This window comes from Pongo pygmaeus, chromosome 4 (assembly GCF_028885625.2).
Source record: "Pongo pygmaeus isolate AG05252 chromosome 4, NHGRI_mPonPyg2-v2.0_pri, whole genome shotgun sequence".
NCBI lineage: Eukaryota > Metazoa > Chordata > Mammalia > Primates > Hominidae > Pongo > Pongo pygmaeus.
Window position 1 is genome coordinate 181,144,052 of NC_072377.2, and position 15,112 is coordinate 181,159,163.

Consider the following 15,112-nt stretch of genomic DNA (forward strand, 5'->3'; position numbering starts at 1 on the left):
GGTGTATGATGGCTGGGCACAGTGGCTCACACCTGTATTCCCAGCCAGCTCTTTGGAAGGCTGAGGCAGGTGGATCACTTGAGGCTGGGAGTTTGAGACCAGCCTGACCAACATGGCGAAACCCTATCTCTACTAAAAATACAAAAATTAGCCAGGTGTGGTGGCATGCACCTGTAATCCCAGCTACTCTGGAGGCTGAGGCAGGAGAATCACTTGAACCCAGGAGGCAGAAGTTGCAGTGGGCTGAGATCATGCCACTGCACTCCAGCCTGGGTGACAGAGCAAGACTCTGTCTCAAAAAAAAAAAAGGAAAAAAAAAAGTTTTATGAATAAGTAATTTAAGTAGACCTATATTCAATAAAGAAATAGAATCAATAATTATTAGTAACCTTCCAAAACAGAAAGCACCAGGCCCAGATGGGTTGGCAAGTGAATTCCAACAAATATTTAAGGAAGAAATGATATAAATTCTCAACAATCTTTCAGAGAATAGAAGCAGAGGGACTACTTGCTAACTAGCTGTATGAGACCAACATTACACTAATACCAAAGCAAGACAAATTATAAAAGAAAACTACAGACCAATATCTTTTATGAACACAGATGCAAAAATCCTCAACAAAATATTAGCAAATCAAATCCAACAATGTTCAAAAAGAATTATACATCGTGACCAAGTAGGATTTCTCCCAGGTATGCAAGGTCAATTCTACATTTGAAAATCAATTAAATCCATTAATGCAATTCACCACATCTGTAGGCTAAAGAAGAGAAATCACATGATCCCTTCAATAGAGGCCAAAAAAGCATTTAACACCCATTCATGATAAAAAAAAAAACCTTCCAGCAAACTAGGAATAGAGGGGAACTTCCTCAACTTCAGAAAGAACATCTATAAAAAACCTGCCACTAACATCATACCTAATGGTGAAAAACTTGAAGCATTCCTACTAAGATCAAGGATAAGGCAAGGATGTCTCCTCACTACTCCTTTTCAGCATTGTACTGGAAGTCCTAGCTAATGTGACAAAAAAAGAAAACAGAAGAAAAGAAAGATACAGGGCTGGGCATGGTAGATCATGCCTATAATATGAGCACTTTGGGAGGCCAAGGCAGGTGGATTACTTGTGGCCAGGAGTTCGGACCAGCCTGGCCAATGTGGTGAAATCGCATCTCTACTAAAAATATACAAATCAGCCAGGCATGGTGATGAGCACCTGTAGTCCTAGCTACTTGGGAGGCTGAGGCAGAAGAATCACTTGAACCCAGGAAGCAGAGGTTGCAATGAGCCAAGATTGCACCACTGCACCCCAGCCTGGGTGACAGAGTGAGACTCTGTCTCAAAGAAAAGGTATGTGGATTGGGAAGGAAGAAATAAAATTGTCTTTGTTCACTGAAGACATGATTTGTCTATGTAGAAAATCTCAAAAAATATAGAAAAAACCTCTTGGAACTAACAAGCAATTATAGTGAGTTTGCAGAACACAAGGTTAACAAACAAAACTCAGTTGCTTTCCTATATACTAACAATGAAAAAGTGAAATTTGAAATGAAAAATTACATTACCATTTACATTTACATTAGCACTCCCAGAAATTGAACAAATAGGCATAAATATAACAAAATATCTACAAGATCTTTATATAGAAAACTGTGATGACGGGTGTCAAAGAACTACATAAATGGAGAAACATTTCATGTTTGTGAACAGGAAAACTCAATGTCATCAAGATGTCAATTCTTCCTGACTTAATTGGTAGATTCAATGCAATCCCAATCAAAATCCCAGCAATTTGTTCTATGAACATCAACAAACTGATTATAAAGTTTATATGGAAGGACAAAAGATTCAGAATAGCTGTCTTAGTTCATTTTGCATTGCTGTAAGGGAATACCTGAGGCTGAGTCATTTATAAAGAAAAGAGGTTTATTTGGCTCATAATTCTGCAGGTTGAACAAGAAGCATGGCACCAGCATCTGCTTCTGGTGAGGACCTCAGGAAGCTTCCAACCATGGCAGAGGCGAATGGGGAGCAGGTATGTCTCATGGTGAGAGAAGGGGGAAGAGAAAAAAGAACATTCATATTTTGCAGGAACTATGAGTGAGAACTGGCTCAATCCCTTGAGAATGGCACCATGACATTTATGAGGGATCTGTCCCCATGATTCCACCAGGTCATACCTCCAACATTGGGGATCAAATTTTAACCTGACAGAGGGGCCAAATATCCAAACTATATTATTCTTTCCCTGGCCCCCCAAATGTCTTATCCTTCTCACATTGCAAAATATAATCATCCCTTCCCAATAATTTCCAAAAGTCTTAACTCATTCCACTGTCAATTAAAAAAATGCAAAATCTCATCTGAGACTGAAGGCTAATTTCTTCCAGCTGTGAGCCTGTAAGATGAAAAGCAAGTTATTGAATTCTAAGATACAATGGTTGTACAGGCATAGGGTAAACATTCCCATTCCAGAAGGAAAAAAATGGCCAAAAGAAAGGGGTAATAGGCCTCATGCAAGTCCAGAACTCAGCAGGGCAGACATTAAATCTTAAAGCTCCAAAATAATCTCCCTTAACTCCATGTCCTGCATCCTGGGCATACTGGTGCAAGGGGTGGGCTCCTAAGGCCTTGGGCAGCCCCACCCTTTGGCTTTACTGGGGCACAGCCTATATGGCTACTCCCACAAGTGGGAGTTGGGCCTTTGGCTTTTCCAGGCTGAAAGTACAACCTGCTGGTGGCTCTACCACTCTGGGCTCTGGAGGGCAGCAGCCTTGTTCTACTAAGGAGTACCCCAGTAGGGACTCTGTGGGGGCTCCAACCCCACATTTCCCCTTGGCACTGCCCTAGTAGAGTCTCTCTGTGGGGGCTCTGCCCTTGTGGCAGGCTTCTGCCTGTGCATGCAGACTTTCTGATACATCTTCTGAAGTCTAGGTGGAAACTGCCAGAATGCGCTTTTGCATTCTGTGTGTCTACAGACTTAACACCACATGGAAGCTGCCAGGGCCTCTGATTGGCAGCCTGCGCCATCATGCCTGGGGCCTTTTGAGCCCTGACTGGGGCCTGAACAGCCTGAATTTGGATTGGGCTCCTGAAACGATTCTGTCCTTCTAGGCCTCTAGGCCTTTTTCCCATTGTCTTGCTAATTCTTTTGCAAGTGGTTGCTCTTCAGCCCCTTTAAATTTCTCTCCTAAAAATGCTTGTTCCTTCCCTACCACAGGACTGGGTTGCAAATTTTTCAAACTTTTACACTCTGCTTTCCTTTTAATTTTAAGTTCAAACCTTAGATCAGCCCATTGCTCCCACATTTGATTGTGGACTGTGAGATTTAGAACAAAGCAATGATATTTGCTTTTACCGCTCCTATTCAGAGGGTGCTGGAAGTCTCAGCTGGTGCAATTAGTTAAGAAAAGGAAATAGGCCAGGCATGGTGGTGGCTCATGCCTATAATCCCAGAACTTTGGGAGGCCAAGGAGGGAAGATTGCTTGGGCCCAGGAGTTCAAGACCAGCCTGAACAACATAGGGAGATATCATTTCTACAAAAAAAGTAAAATAGGAAAGGGGAATAAAAGGCATACAGATTGGAAAAAAGAAATGAAACTGTCCCTATTTCCAGATGACATGATTGTCTGTGCAGAAGATCTCAAGGAATATACCCACCCCCAACAACAAAACCCTCCTAGGACCTAATTGAGGGAGTTTAACAAGGTCACTGGATAGAAATTCAACACAAGCCTTGACCAGGAATTTTTTCTTTCAGGAGTTAGCCAACTTAGAAGGACTCTCCACTTAAAACAAACAAACAAACAGGATTCTAACCAAAACTAATTTTTCCTGCTAGCCAGGCTGGCAAGAATTAACAGAAGTCTCCAAAGAGTAAAATTAACCAAAAACTGAACAGAAGCTACAGTGGTAGGCAGCATATCCCATTATCAACACCATAAGTGGGTGATAAGCCTTGGGTCAGCAGTTTGCTGGTATAGGTGAATCTGACACTTCCAATTTATTAAATCCAAAGCCCCAAAAGAAAAGTGTTCTGGTTTCTGAGCTTTGTTTTGCTCTAAAATGTGAATAACATTCACCTCACAATGTCTGAAAATAGGGTTGATTAGGAGGCCTGATGGAGTTATTTCCTAATTTCACTCTGCAGATGCCAAATATCAGGATGCCTTAGTAATCTGTGTTTCTCCTCCCTCTGGCAATACAACTGTTAAAATTAGAAAGGTAATTTGTTATCTGTGAAAGTTTAATTGGAGCAATATGTGATAGAAATGCAAATTACTTAATTAGGAGTTAGGGAGAGTATGAGAGAACAATGAAATGAGAATAAATTAACAAATATTATTAGATTAAATTTATTTATTAATCATGTGTTGGATCCAAGTACCTTATAGCTACCAAGGATACAGGATACAAAAAGAGGTTATTCTCAAATGGGGGAGAAGATAATTAAGTACCCTGCAAAAATGCTTCATGATATGTGCTAAAGTAATGTTAGTATGTACAGTGTGCTATGGACCCATCAAAGAGGGGAGCAACTGACTCTCTCCAAAGTTTGAAGAGCAATGCAGTTGGATTCTACTTCCAATCTGTGAAACTGCCTCACCATACCTGTTAAAGTACTCTCTGAGGGCCCGGTGAAAAATCAGGCAGATACCAGAGCGGAATCTGTTCTTACAAGATAGCTGCATAGGGTGATATCTGTGACTTTGCGGCTTTCTTAACTGATTGCATTCCCCAATCATTTGCAACTTGGGTGGCAGAAAGCTGAGATTTTATGGACTTGAAATGTCAGGGGACAGAGGTCAAGGCTGGCAGAGCAAGAAATTACAGAGGAATCCCTGCAAACAAGAAAAATCATACGAAGGGTGAACCACAAAATTTTAGTAAAATGACTGCTCAGGTGCTTGGCTGACAGCCAAATTATGTAGGCACAACAGAGGACCCCCCTGCCTCAAGAGGCCAGGTTAAATCAACAGCAGCTGGAAACCATAAGAACAAAGATATCAGTACCTATATTGTGCAAGCGAGACAAAGTTTGCAGTTCGAATCTAGGCAGGTTAAGTATTAATATCTACTAGAACAACAAAAACCCCACAACAATTCTTAGAAGAACACATTTAAACCCAGTGTCTAGGCATGCAAAGAAACAGAAGTGTGACTCATACTCAAGGAGGGGGAAAGGGCAGTCAATAGAAACTGACTCTGAGTGAGCCTAGTTGTTGGATTTAACAGAAACTTCAAAGCAATTACTGTAAATGTGTCCAATGAGTTAAAAGATGACATCAATGAGTGGGTGGAAAATCTCAACCAAGAAATGGAAACTATAAAAATGGAAATTTGAGAGTTGAAAAATACAGTAACTGAAATTTTTTTAAAAATCTAAATAGCTTCAACAGTAGATTGAAGCAGATTGGCAAAAGAAGCCATGAAGTTCAAGCTAGATCAATAGAAATCACCTAGTTTCGAGAAACAGGGGAGAAAAAGATGGAATAAAGTTGAAAAGAGATATGTAGGGCAATATCAAACAATCCATAATAGGTATTAGAAGGAGTCTTAGGGCAATATCAAACAATCCATAATAGGTATTAGAAGGAGTCTTAGGGCAATATCAAACAATCCATAATCGGTATTAGAAGGAGTCTTAGGGCAATATCAAACAATCCATAATCGGTATTAGAAGGAGTCTTAGGGCAATATCAAACAATCCATAATAGGTATTAGAAGGAGTCTTAGAGCAATATCAAACAATCCATAATAGGTATTAGAAGGAGTCTTAGGGCAATATCAAACAATCCATAATCGGTATTAGAAGGAGTCTTAGGGCAATATCAAACAATCCATAATAGGTATTAGAAGGAGTCTTAGGGCAATATCAAACAATCCATAATCGGTATTAGAAGGAGTCTTAGAAGGAGGGGCAGCAGTAGATTATAGAAAATTTTTTGAAGAAATAATGACTGGAATTTTCTCACATTTTGTGGGGAAAAAATTAACTTACTCAAGAAGTACAGCAGACTGAAAGCAAGATAATCACAAAACCACTTATTGACTGTCCAGAGAAAAATGGTATATTGTACATAGGGAACAACAGTGCAATTAACACCTCACTTCTTATCAGAAACTGTGGAGGTCAAAAGACATTGGACCAACATATTCAAATGGTGGAAAAAGAAAGCTTTCAGCCAAGAATTCTGCATCTGGAAAAATTATCCTTCAAAAATAAGGGGAAAATAAAGACATTTTTGGATAAACAGAGATGAGAGAATTTTTCACTAGCAGACCTGCACTATAAGACATTTTGGCTGAAGGGAAATGACACCTAAATGGATATTTGGATCTACACAAAGGAATGAAGAGCACGTGAAATTGTAAATGTGTGTAAAACAAAAATAATGATTTTTTGTTATGTCTTAATATCTTTAAAAGACAAGTGACTGAAACGTATAGTACTACTGTGTTGATATGTTTACAAGGTATACAGATAATAGGACAACAAAAATACAGGATGAGGCACAGGTGAATGGAATATTTTGTAAGGTTTCTATAGTTTTACCTTAAGTAATTCAATAAATTTTCCTTTTTTTTTTTTTTTTTTTGTCCCCCAGGCTTGTCTTTGTCTGGTTTTGTCCCTCAGGCTTGAGTGCAGTGATGCAATCTCAGCTCGCTGCAGCCTCAACCTCCCAGGTTCAAACCATCCTCTTGACTCAGCCCCCCAAGTAGCTGGGACTACAGGCACACACCATCATGCCCAGCCAAATTTTTTTGTAGGGATGGGGTTTCACCATGTTGCCAAGGCTGGTGTCCAACTCCTGAGCTCAAGCAATCTGCCCACCTTGGCCTCCCAAAGTGCTAGGACTACAAGCCTGAGCCACCATGCTGTGCCAAAAAGTAATTCAATACATTTTCTAAAATTTTCTAAAGTACACTGGAATAAATTGAATTTATACACTGTAGTCCCAAGAGCAACCACTAAAAATATAATGAAAAGACATATAGATAGAAAACCAATAGAGGAATTAAAATGGAATGCCAAAAAATATGTCTCTAGCATAAAGGGAGGTAGGAAAAGAGGGACAGTGAAACAAATAATGGATAGAAGAAATAGGAAAGAGATGGTATGATTGTAGGTTTAAAAGTGAACATGTAAATAATTAAGTGTAAATAGACCAAAATTCTAAACAAAAGGCAGAGATTGTCAGGCTGGACCAAAAAAAAAAGCAAGAACCAAGTATGCGCTATCTATATGAGATGTACTGTCTATATGAGAGACATTCTACATATAAAGATGCAAATACACTGAGAGTAATCCCATATCACACCTGTAATCCCAGCACTTTGGGAGGCTGAGATGGGCGGATCATGAGGTCAGGAGATCGAGACCATCCTGGCTAACACGGTGAAACCCCGTCTCTACTAAAAATACAAAAGAAAATTAGCCGGGTGTGGTGGTGGGCGCCTGTGGTCCCAGCTACTCTGGAGGCTGAGGCAGGAGAATGGCGTGAACTCGGGAGGCGGAGCTTGCAGTGAGCCGAGATCGCGCCACTGCACTCCAGCCTGGGGAACAGAGCAAGACTCCATCTCAAAATAAAAAAATAAAATAAAATAAAAATCCCTCCTAATTTCCTTCTTTTTAATCTCTACAGAACAAGGGTCAAAAATTAGAACCCATCCCTCATCGAAGACTAAGAATGGTAACAAATACCATTGAAGAGAATTTTCCCCTGGGGACTGTGCAGTTTTTGATGGACTTTGTGTCACCCCAGCATTACCCACCAAGAGAAATCGTGGCTCACATCATCCAGAAAATCTTGCTCAGTGGCTCTGAGACTGTGGATGTCCTAAAGGAGGCCTACATGCTTCTCATGAAAATTCAGCAGTATGAACCATAACCTCGGCTGTTGGCGAATCTTCTAGGGATCTTGGACTCAGGGCATAGCTTTCTCTTGACAGGCCTTTTTACCCTAACCGTTACAGTGGGTGACTTAGTATATTAGTGTTATTTGAATTGCAAATGATAGGAAACCCAGTCCAAAGAGACCTTAACTACTGGTAAAAGAGAATTTAATGGCTCGTGTTACTAGAAACCGAGGAGTGAGATGTGACTTGATTCAGTATACAAAAATGGTTACCAGGGTTCATTCTGCAGCTCTGCTTCTGTTTGGGGCCGCATGTGGTAGCCTCTCAGCCTCAGGCTTTTATGACACTTCCAGTGGGAGAGAGTGTCTGTTTCCTTTATAGTCACCCAAGAGTTCTGAAATTGAGTCTTGCAGGATTTAATTGGCCTAATGAGAGACATGACCGTATCTTTGAGCCAATCACCGTGAATTGAGGGGTAGAACAGCACGATTGGCTAAAAAAGCCACATACTTCATTTTGGGGTTCTGGTAGGTAAAACTACTTGGTTAAGAGTAGTGAAGAGTTGGTTTCTTCAGACAAAATTATAGTACTGAAGCTTTCCAAAAGGGGAGTGGATACTGGGTAGCAAAAAACAATGAAGTTCCACTACTCTCAGATTGACATGGTATGATACCAGAAGGTGAGCAAGAGCATAGAGGATAATGGAGGATAAGAAGAGGCTTCTTCCTTCTATCACCTTCAGATCCTATCGCTTCTTCCGCTAAATTCTCCATAATTCTAATTGATTTCACTTGACTTTCAGGCTACATCCAGCCAATGCCAAGACAGTGGAGTGGGACTGGAAACTGCTCACCTATGTCATGGAGGAAGAGGTAACAACAATTATAAGATTATATCTTCTGTAGGGGAAGTTTTAACTATAAACAAAAGTGATACCAGGTGCCATAGCTCACACTAATCCCAGTATTTTGGGAGGCCGAGGCAGGAGGACAGTTTGAGCCCAGGAGTTCAAGGCCAGCCTGGGCAACAAAGTGAGACCCTGTCTCTACAAAAATAAAAATAAAATATTTAGCTGGGCATAGTGATGCATGCCTGTGGTCCCAGCTACACAGAAGGCTGAAGCAGGAGGATTGCTTGAGCCTAGGAGGTCAAGGCTATAGTGATCCATGATCACAACACTGTACTCCAGCCTGGGTGACAGAGCAAGACCCTGTCTTAAAAAAGAAAAAAGAAAAGTGACAGTAAATCTGGTCATAAAGTCTACACCATTATTCCCTCCTGATACTCCCACCCCTGCCAAAAAATTCCTACTGAAATGGTATGTGCTATCTTCCAATTCAAGATTTAGTATATTTACTTATCCCTCTCCTTGAGATCCCATTAAAAATAATAGTAAATGAATAGAGAAAGTTATAAATTCATGGCTATAAAAAAAGGGGAAGGATAGTAGATTTGAATGAAGATTAGGGAGAGCTACAGAGAATGTAAGAGTGATGACTGATGAAGCTGGGCAGAGAAAGCCACATACATGTACAGAGGCTACAGCCAAGGAAGGACGAATCTTCACTTTAGAGCACCAGAGAGGTCTTGGACTTAGAAACACAATATCTAATAGAGAGCAGGAGTCAGATGTGGGCTATTGGATATTTATTGAAAGTTTGTGAATGGAACAGCCAACCTCTTCATTGCTGAGGGCAGAAGGATCAGTAGCCAGGTTACCTACCTTCAGGCAAAAAGTCAGAGAATTTATTGTCTAAAAAAGTTGAATAAGGCCGGGCGTGGTGGCTCATGCCTGTAATCCCAGCACTTTGGGAGGCCAAGGCGGGCAGATCACCTGAGGTTGGGAATTTGAGACCAGCCTGCCCAACATGGAGAAACCCCGTGTCTATGAAAAAATACAAAATTAGCTGGGTGTGGTGGCACATGCCTGTAATCCCAGCTACTTGGGAGGCTGAGGCAGGAGAATCACTTGAACCCAGGAAGTGGAGGTTACAGTGAGCCAAGATCATGCCATTGCACTCCAGCCTGGGCAGCAAGAGTGAAACTCTGTCTCAAAAAAAAAAAAAAAGTTGAATGAACCGTCTGTAATAAACAAAACAAAGACAGCTAGTGCAGAGTTGGTGCTACAGGAAGAAGGTTTTCCACATTCTGTCCTTTAAGGATCCCCAAGTTTAACTGCCAACTTTTTGTCTGCTCACCTAAAGCAATTGGCTAAAACAAATTACTTAGAATTCTGTACTTAGCCAAACTATCAGTTAAGTGTGAGGATAGAATTAAGACATTTCCAGCTATGCAGGAATTTGAAAATATATCCCCATACCCTGTTTCTTAGAAGGTTATCTGAGGTAGTATATCAAAGGAATGAGGAAGTAATCAAAAAAAGGGGGGAGGCATGGGATTCAGGGAACATCAGATTTAATCCAGGAGAGTACTGAAGTCCCAAGATTGCAATGAATAGCACACCTAGGAAGCAGTTAGTCCAGATTGGAGTGAAATAACAGAGGGCTTTAAATAGGAACAATCTGGGAGACATCAGCAAGATCGTAGACTAGGAAGCTCCAGGCCCTTGTTACCCCATGGAGACACTGAATTAACAACCATATACAGACCAGAATATCACTGTGAGAACTCTAGAGCTGAATTAAGAAGTTTCAGCACCCAGGTCAATGCCTAACCGAGAACATAGTGTATCAAAAGTGCTAGGAAAGTTTGTGGAATTTTGCATGCCCATGTCCCTCTCCCTCCCCAGCAAAGCATGGTTCAACCAGGAGAAAACCTCCCATACCTTGGCTCTTCCCTTGGGCCAGAAACAAAAGAGTGGACCACGCATGCAATATACTGACTTGTCTGGGGCTGCCTGGCCGCCCACCTCGGCCTCCCAAGGTGCTGGGATTACAGGCATGAGCCACCGCACCTGTCCTGGAGTGGGAGGCTGAGATGGGAGTTATCACCTGAGGTCGGGAGTTCGAGGCCAGCTCAGCCAACATGGTGAAACCCCATCTCTACTAAAAATGTAAACATTAGCTGGGTGTGGTGGTGCATGCCTGCAGTCTCAGCTACTCAGGCACAAGAATTGCTTGAACCCAGAAGGTGGAGGATGCAGTGAGCCAAAATCATGCCACTGTACTCCAGCTTGGGCAACAGAGCAAGACTCTGTCTCAAAAAATAAAACAAGTTATGGGTATATAGTATATAAAGATCTAACTTAAGACATTGATAATATAAATTGTGGTGGAGTAGTAAAGAAGTAGAGGTTTTTGTATGCAACTGAAGTTGTTAAACTAGATTGTTATAACTTTAAGATATGTTATGTGATCTCATTGGTAACTTCAAGTAAGATATCTATAGAATATACCCAAAAGGAAATGGGAAAGAAATCAAAGCATGTCACTACAAAAAAAATCAATGAAAAATGAAGGAAGGCAGTAACAAAGGAAAGGAGGCATGAAAAGGCTACAAGACATATAGGAAATAATTAATATGGCCATAGTAAGTTCTTCCCTGTCAGTAATTATTTTAAATGCAAATAGATTAAAGTCCCCAGTTAAAAGACAGAGATTAGCTGAATGGACTAAAAACCAGGATCCAACTATATGCCATCTACAAGAGACTCACTTTATATCTTTTCAAATACCAAACTCTTGTGGCCAGGTGCAATGGCTCATGCCTGTAATTCCAGCACTTTGGGAGACCAATGTAGAAGGATTGCTTGAAGTCAGGAGTTCGGGACCAGCCTAGACAACATAGGAAGACTCTGTCTCTAAAAAAGTTTTTTTAATTAGTAGGCATAGTAACACACACCTGTTGTCCCAGCTACTGTGGAGGTTGAGGTGGGAGGATCCCGTGAGCCCAGGAATTCTAGGCTGCAGTAGGCTGTCATAGTGCCACTGCACTCCAGTTGGGTGACAGAGCAAGACCCTGTCTCTAAAAAAAAAAAGAAAAATAGAAAGACTTGCTGAAAGTGAAAGGATGAGAAAAGATATTCCTCACAAATGGTAATCCAAAGAAAGTAAGGATGGCTATACTAATGTAAGACAAAAAGACATAAAAACTGTTACAAGTGGCAAAGAAGGACATTATATAATAAAAGGGTCAATTCACCAAGGAGGTATAACAATTACAAATATATATGCACTAAACATCAGACTTCCTAAATATATAAAGCAAACACTGACAGAATTGAAAGAAGAAATAGACAACACAATAATAGTAGGAGATTCAATACCTCACTTTCAATAATGGATAAAATAACCAGACAGAAAATCAATAGGGAAACAGAGCACTTGAACAATACTATAGGCCACTTAACCACAGACATACACAGAACATTCCACCCAACAACAGCAGAACACACACTCTTCTCAAGTGTACGTGGAATTTTCTCCAGATAGACCACATGTTGGGCCACAAAACAAGACTTAAACAAAATATAAAAACATTGACATTATACCAACTATCTTCCATTCACAATGGGATGAAACTAGAAATCAATAGCAGAATGAAATCTGGAAAACGCACAAATATGTGGCAACTAAACAACACACAACAATGGTTCAGAGAAAAAAAATCTCATGGGAAATTTTAAAATACCTTGAGACAAATTAAAATGGAAATACAACATACAAAAACTTATGGATGCAGCAAAAGCAGCACTAAGAAGTTACAGATGTAAATAAATGCTTGCATTAAAAAAGAAGAAAGATCTTAAACCAACAACCTGACTATATCTAAAGTAGGAAAAGAAGAAACTGAAGCCAAAGTTAGCAGAGGAAGGTAATAGTAAAGATTAAAGCAGAGATAAATGGAGAATAGGGAAAAAATGAACAAAACTAACATGGGGTTTTTAAACATTTGATTTGTTTGTTTTGAGGCAGAGTCTCACTCTGTCACCCAGGCTGGAGCTCAGTAGCACAATTAAATTATAGCTTACTGAAACCCTGAACTCCTGGGCGCAAGCTATCCTCCAGCCTCAACCTCTCAAGTAGCTGGGACAACAAGCATGCGTCACCATACTCAGCTAATTTTTTTATTATTTTTTGTAGAGGTAGGAATCTAGCTAAGTTGCCCAGGCTGGTCTTGAACTCTTGGCCTCAAGTGATCCTCCCATCTTTGCCTCCCAGAGTACTAGGATTACAGACATGAGCCACTGCACCCAGCCACAGAGTTGGGTTTTTGAAAAGATCAAAACTGACAAACTCTTAACTAGATTAAAAAAGAGAGAAGACTCAAATTACTAAAATCAGCATCAATAGCTCAGTGGTAGAATTTTTAAAAATTACTAAAATCTGAAATGAAAGAGGGGGCATTACAACCAGTGCCACAGAAATAAAAAGGTTTATAAGAGAATACTACCAACAATTATACCCCCAATAAACTGGATAACCTAGAATAAATGGAGTAATTCCTAGAAACCTACCAAGATTGACTCGTGAAGAAATAAAAAATCTGAACAGAATAATAACTAGTAAGGAGATAGAATCAGCAATCAAAAACCTTTCAACAAAAAAGCCTAGAACAAGGTGACTTCACTAGTAAATTTGGCCAAACATTTAAATAAAAATTAACACCAATCCTCCTCAGACTTTTCCAAAAAACAGAAGGAGAGATAACTTATTTCAGCTTATTCTATGAAGCCAGCATTACCCTGTGATATGGTTTGGCCATGTCCCCACCCAAATCTCATCTTGCATTGTAGCTCCCATAATTCCCACGTTATGGGAGGGACCTGGTGGGAGGTAATTGAATCATGGGGGCGGGTTTTCCTGTGATGTTCTCATAATAGTGAATAAATCTCATTAGATCTGATGGTTTTATAAAGGGGAGTTCCCCTACACAAGCTCTCTTGCCTACTGCCATGTAAGACGTGACTTTGCTCCTCATTCACCTTTTGCCATGATTGTGAGGCCTCCCCAGCCATGTGGAACTGTAAGTCAACTAAACTTTTTTCCTTTATAAATTACCCAGTCTAGGGTATGTCTTTGTTAGTAGCGTGATACACCCTGATATCAAAGCCAGATCAAAAAAACTACAAGCAGCTGGGTGCAGTGGCTCATGCCTGCAATCCCAGCACTTTGGGAGGCCAAGGTGGGCGGATTGCTTGAGGCCAGGAGTTCAAGACCAGCATGGCCAACATGGCGAAACTCCATCTCTGCTAAAGATAAAAATTAACCGAGTATGGTGGCACGCACCTGAAATCTCAACTACTGGGGAGGCTGAGGCAGGAGAATCGCCTGAACCCGGGAGGCAGGGGTTGCAGTGAGCCAAGATGGTGCCACTGCACTCCACCCTGGGAAATAGAGCGAGACTCTGTCTCAAAGAAAAGGAAAAGTAAAAAACTACAATAAAACTGCCAACCAATATACCTGATAAATGTTGATGAAGAAATCCTCAACAAAATACTAACAAACTAAAATTCAACAGCACATTAAAAGGATATGCAGTCATCCCTTGGTTGACTACATGGGGGGACTGGTTCCAGGACCTCCCTTGGATACCAAAATTTGCATTTGCTTCCTGGTAACTGTGGGGTAACATTCTCTACACCAAACGTCTCAAACTCAACTGTCTACAAGAGCCAAGTAAGTGCCCTAATGAGTGAAGTCGGCCAGGCAGGAACTGAGAATTACAGAAGGGAGGCATCCACCTTCACCCTTGCTTGGAATGCAGCCCTCCAAGACCTGGTCTTACTATTTTTAAGAGAGCTGGTGATCCAACTTTCTTTTTTTTAATTCATAGTTTTTTTATGTTTTTTACATCTTTATTTTTATGTGTTTATTTTTATTTCTGTAGGTTTTGGGGGAACAGATGGTGTTTGGGTACATGGGTAAGTTCTCCAGTGGTGATTACTGAGATTTTGGGGCACCCATCACCCAAGCAGTGTACACTGTACCCAATGTGCAGTCTTTTATCCCTCACCCACCTCCCACCCTTCCCCCTGAGTCCCCAAAGTCCACTGTATCATTCTTATGCCTTTGCATGCTCATAGCTGAGCTCCCACTTATATGTGAGAATATACATTTGGTTTTTCATTCCTGAGTTACTTCACTTAGAATAATGAAATCCCCACACACCTAGGTTCAGGGCTCCTCCCCAGGGAACTTCTGAGGTATGGGGAGTCACAGGAGAGAAGTTAGGAAACTCTGGCCTCCATCCCATCCCTGTAGCAGCCAAAGTTTTTAGGGATTTAGAGGCGATTTTCTTTTGTCCTTTCTAAGAATTGACATCATTGGTCTCATCTTGACTAGCTTCAA

General features: G+C 40.8%; 1 protein-coding gene across 2 annotated transcripts in view; it reads left to right on the forward strand.

The window, feature by feature from the left end:
* The window catches only part of LOC129036305 (SUMO-interacting motif-containing protein 1-like), a 61,396-nt gene that overhangs the window by 22,886 nt on the left and 23,398 nt on the right, over window positions 1–15,112 (forward strand). For both annotated transcript variants that reach the window (XM_063665619.1, XM_054487211.2), the window contains exons 2-4: window positions 1,951–2,036; window positions 7,649–7,881; window positions 8,665–8,734. In XM_063665619.1, coding sequence (XP_063521689.1) covers window positions 1,965–2,036; window positions 7,649–7,881; window positions 8,665–8,734 — 375 coding nt within the window. In that variant the 5' untranslated portion in view covers window positions 1,951–1,964. The remainder of the gene's footprint in view (window positions 1–1,950; window positions 2,037–7,648; window positions 7,882–8,664; window positions 8,735–15,112) is intronic.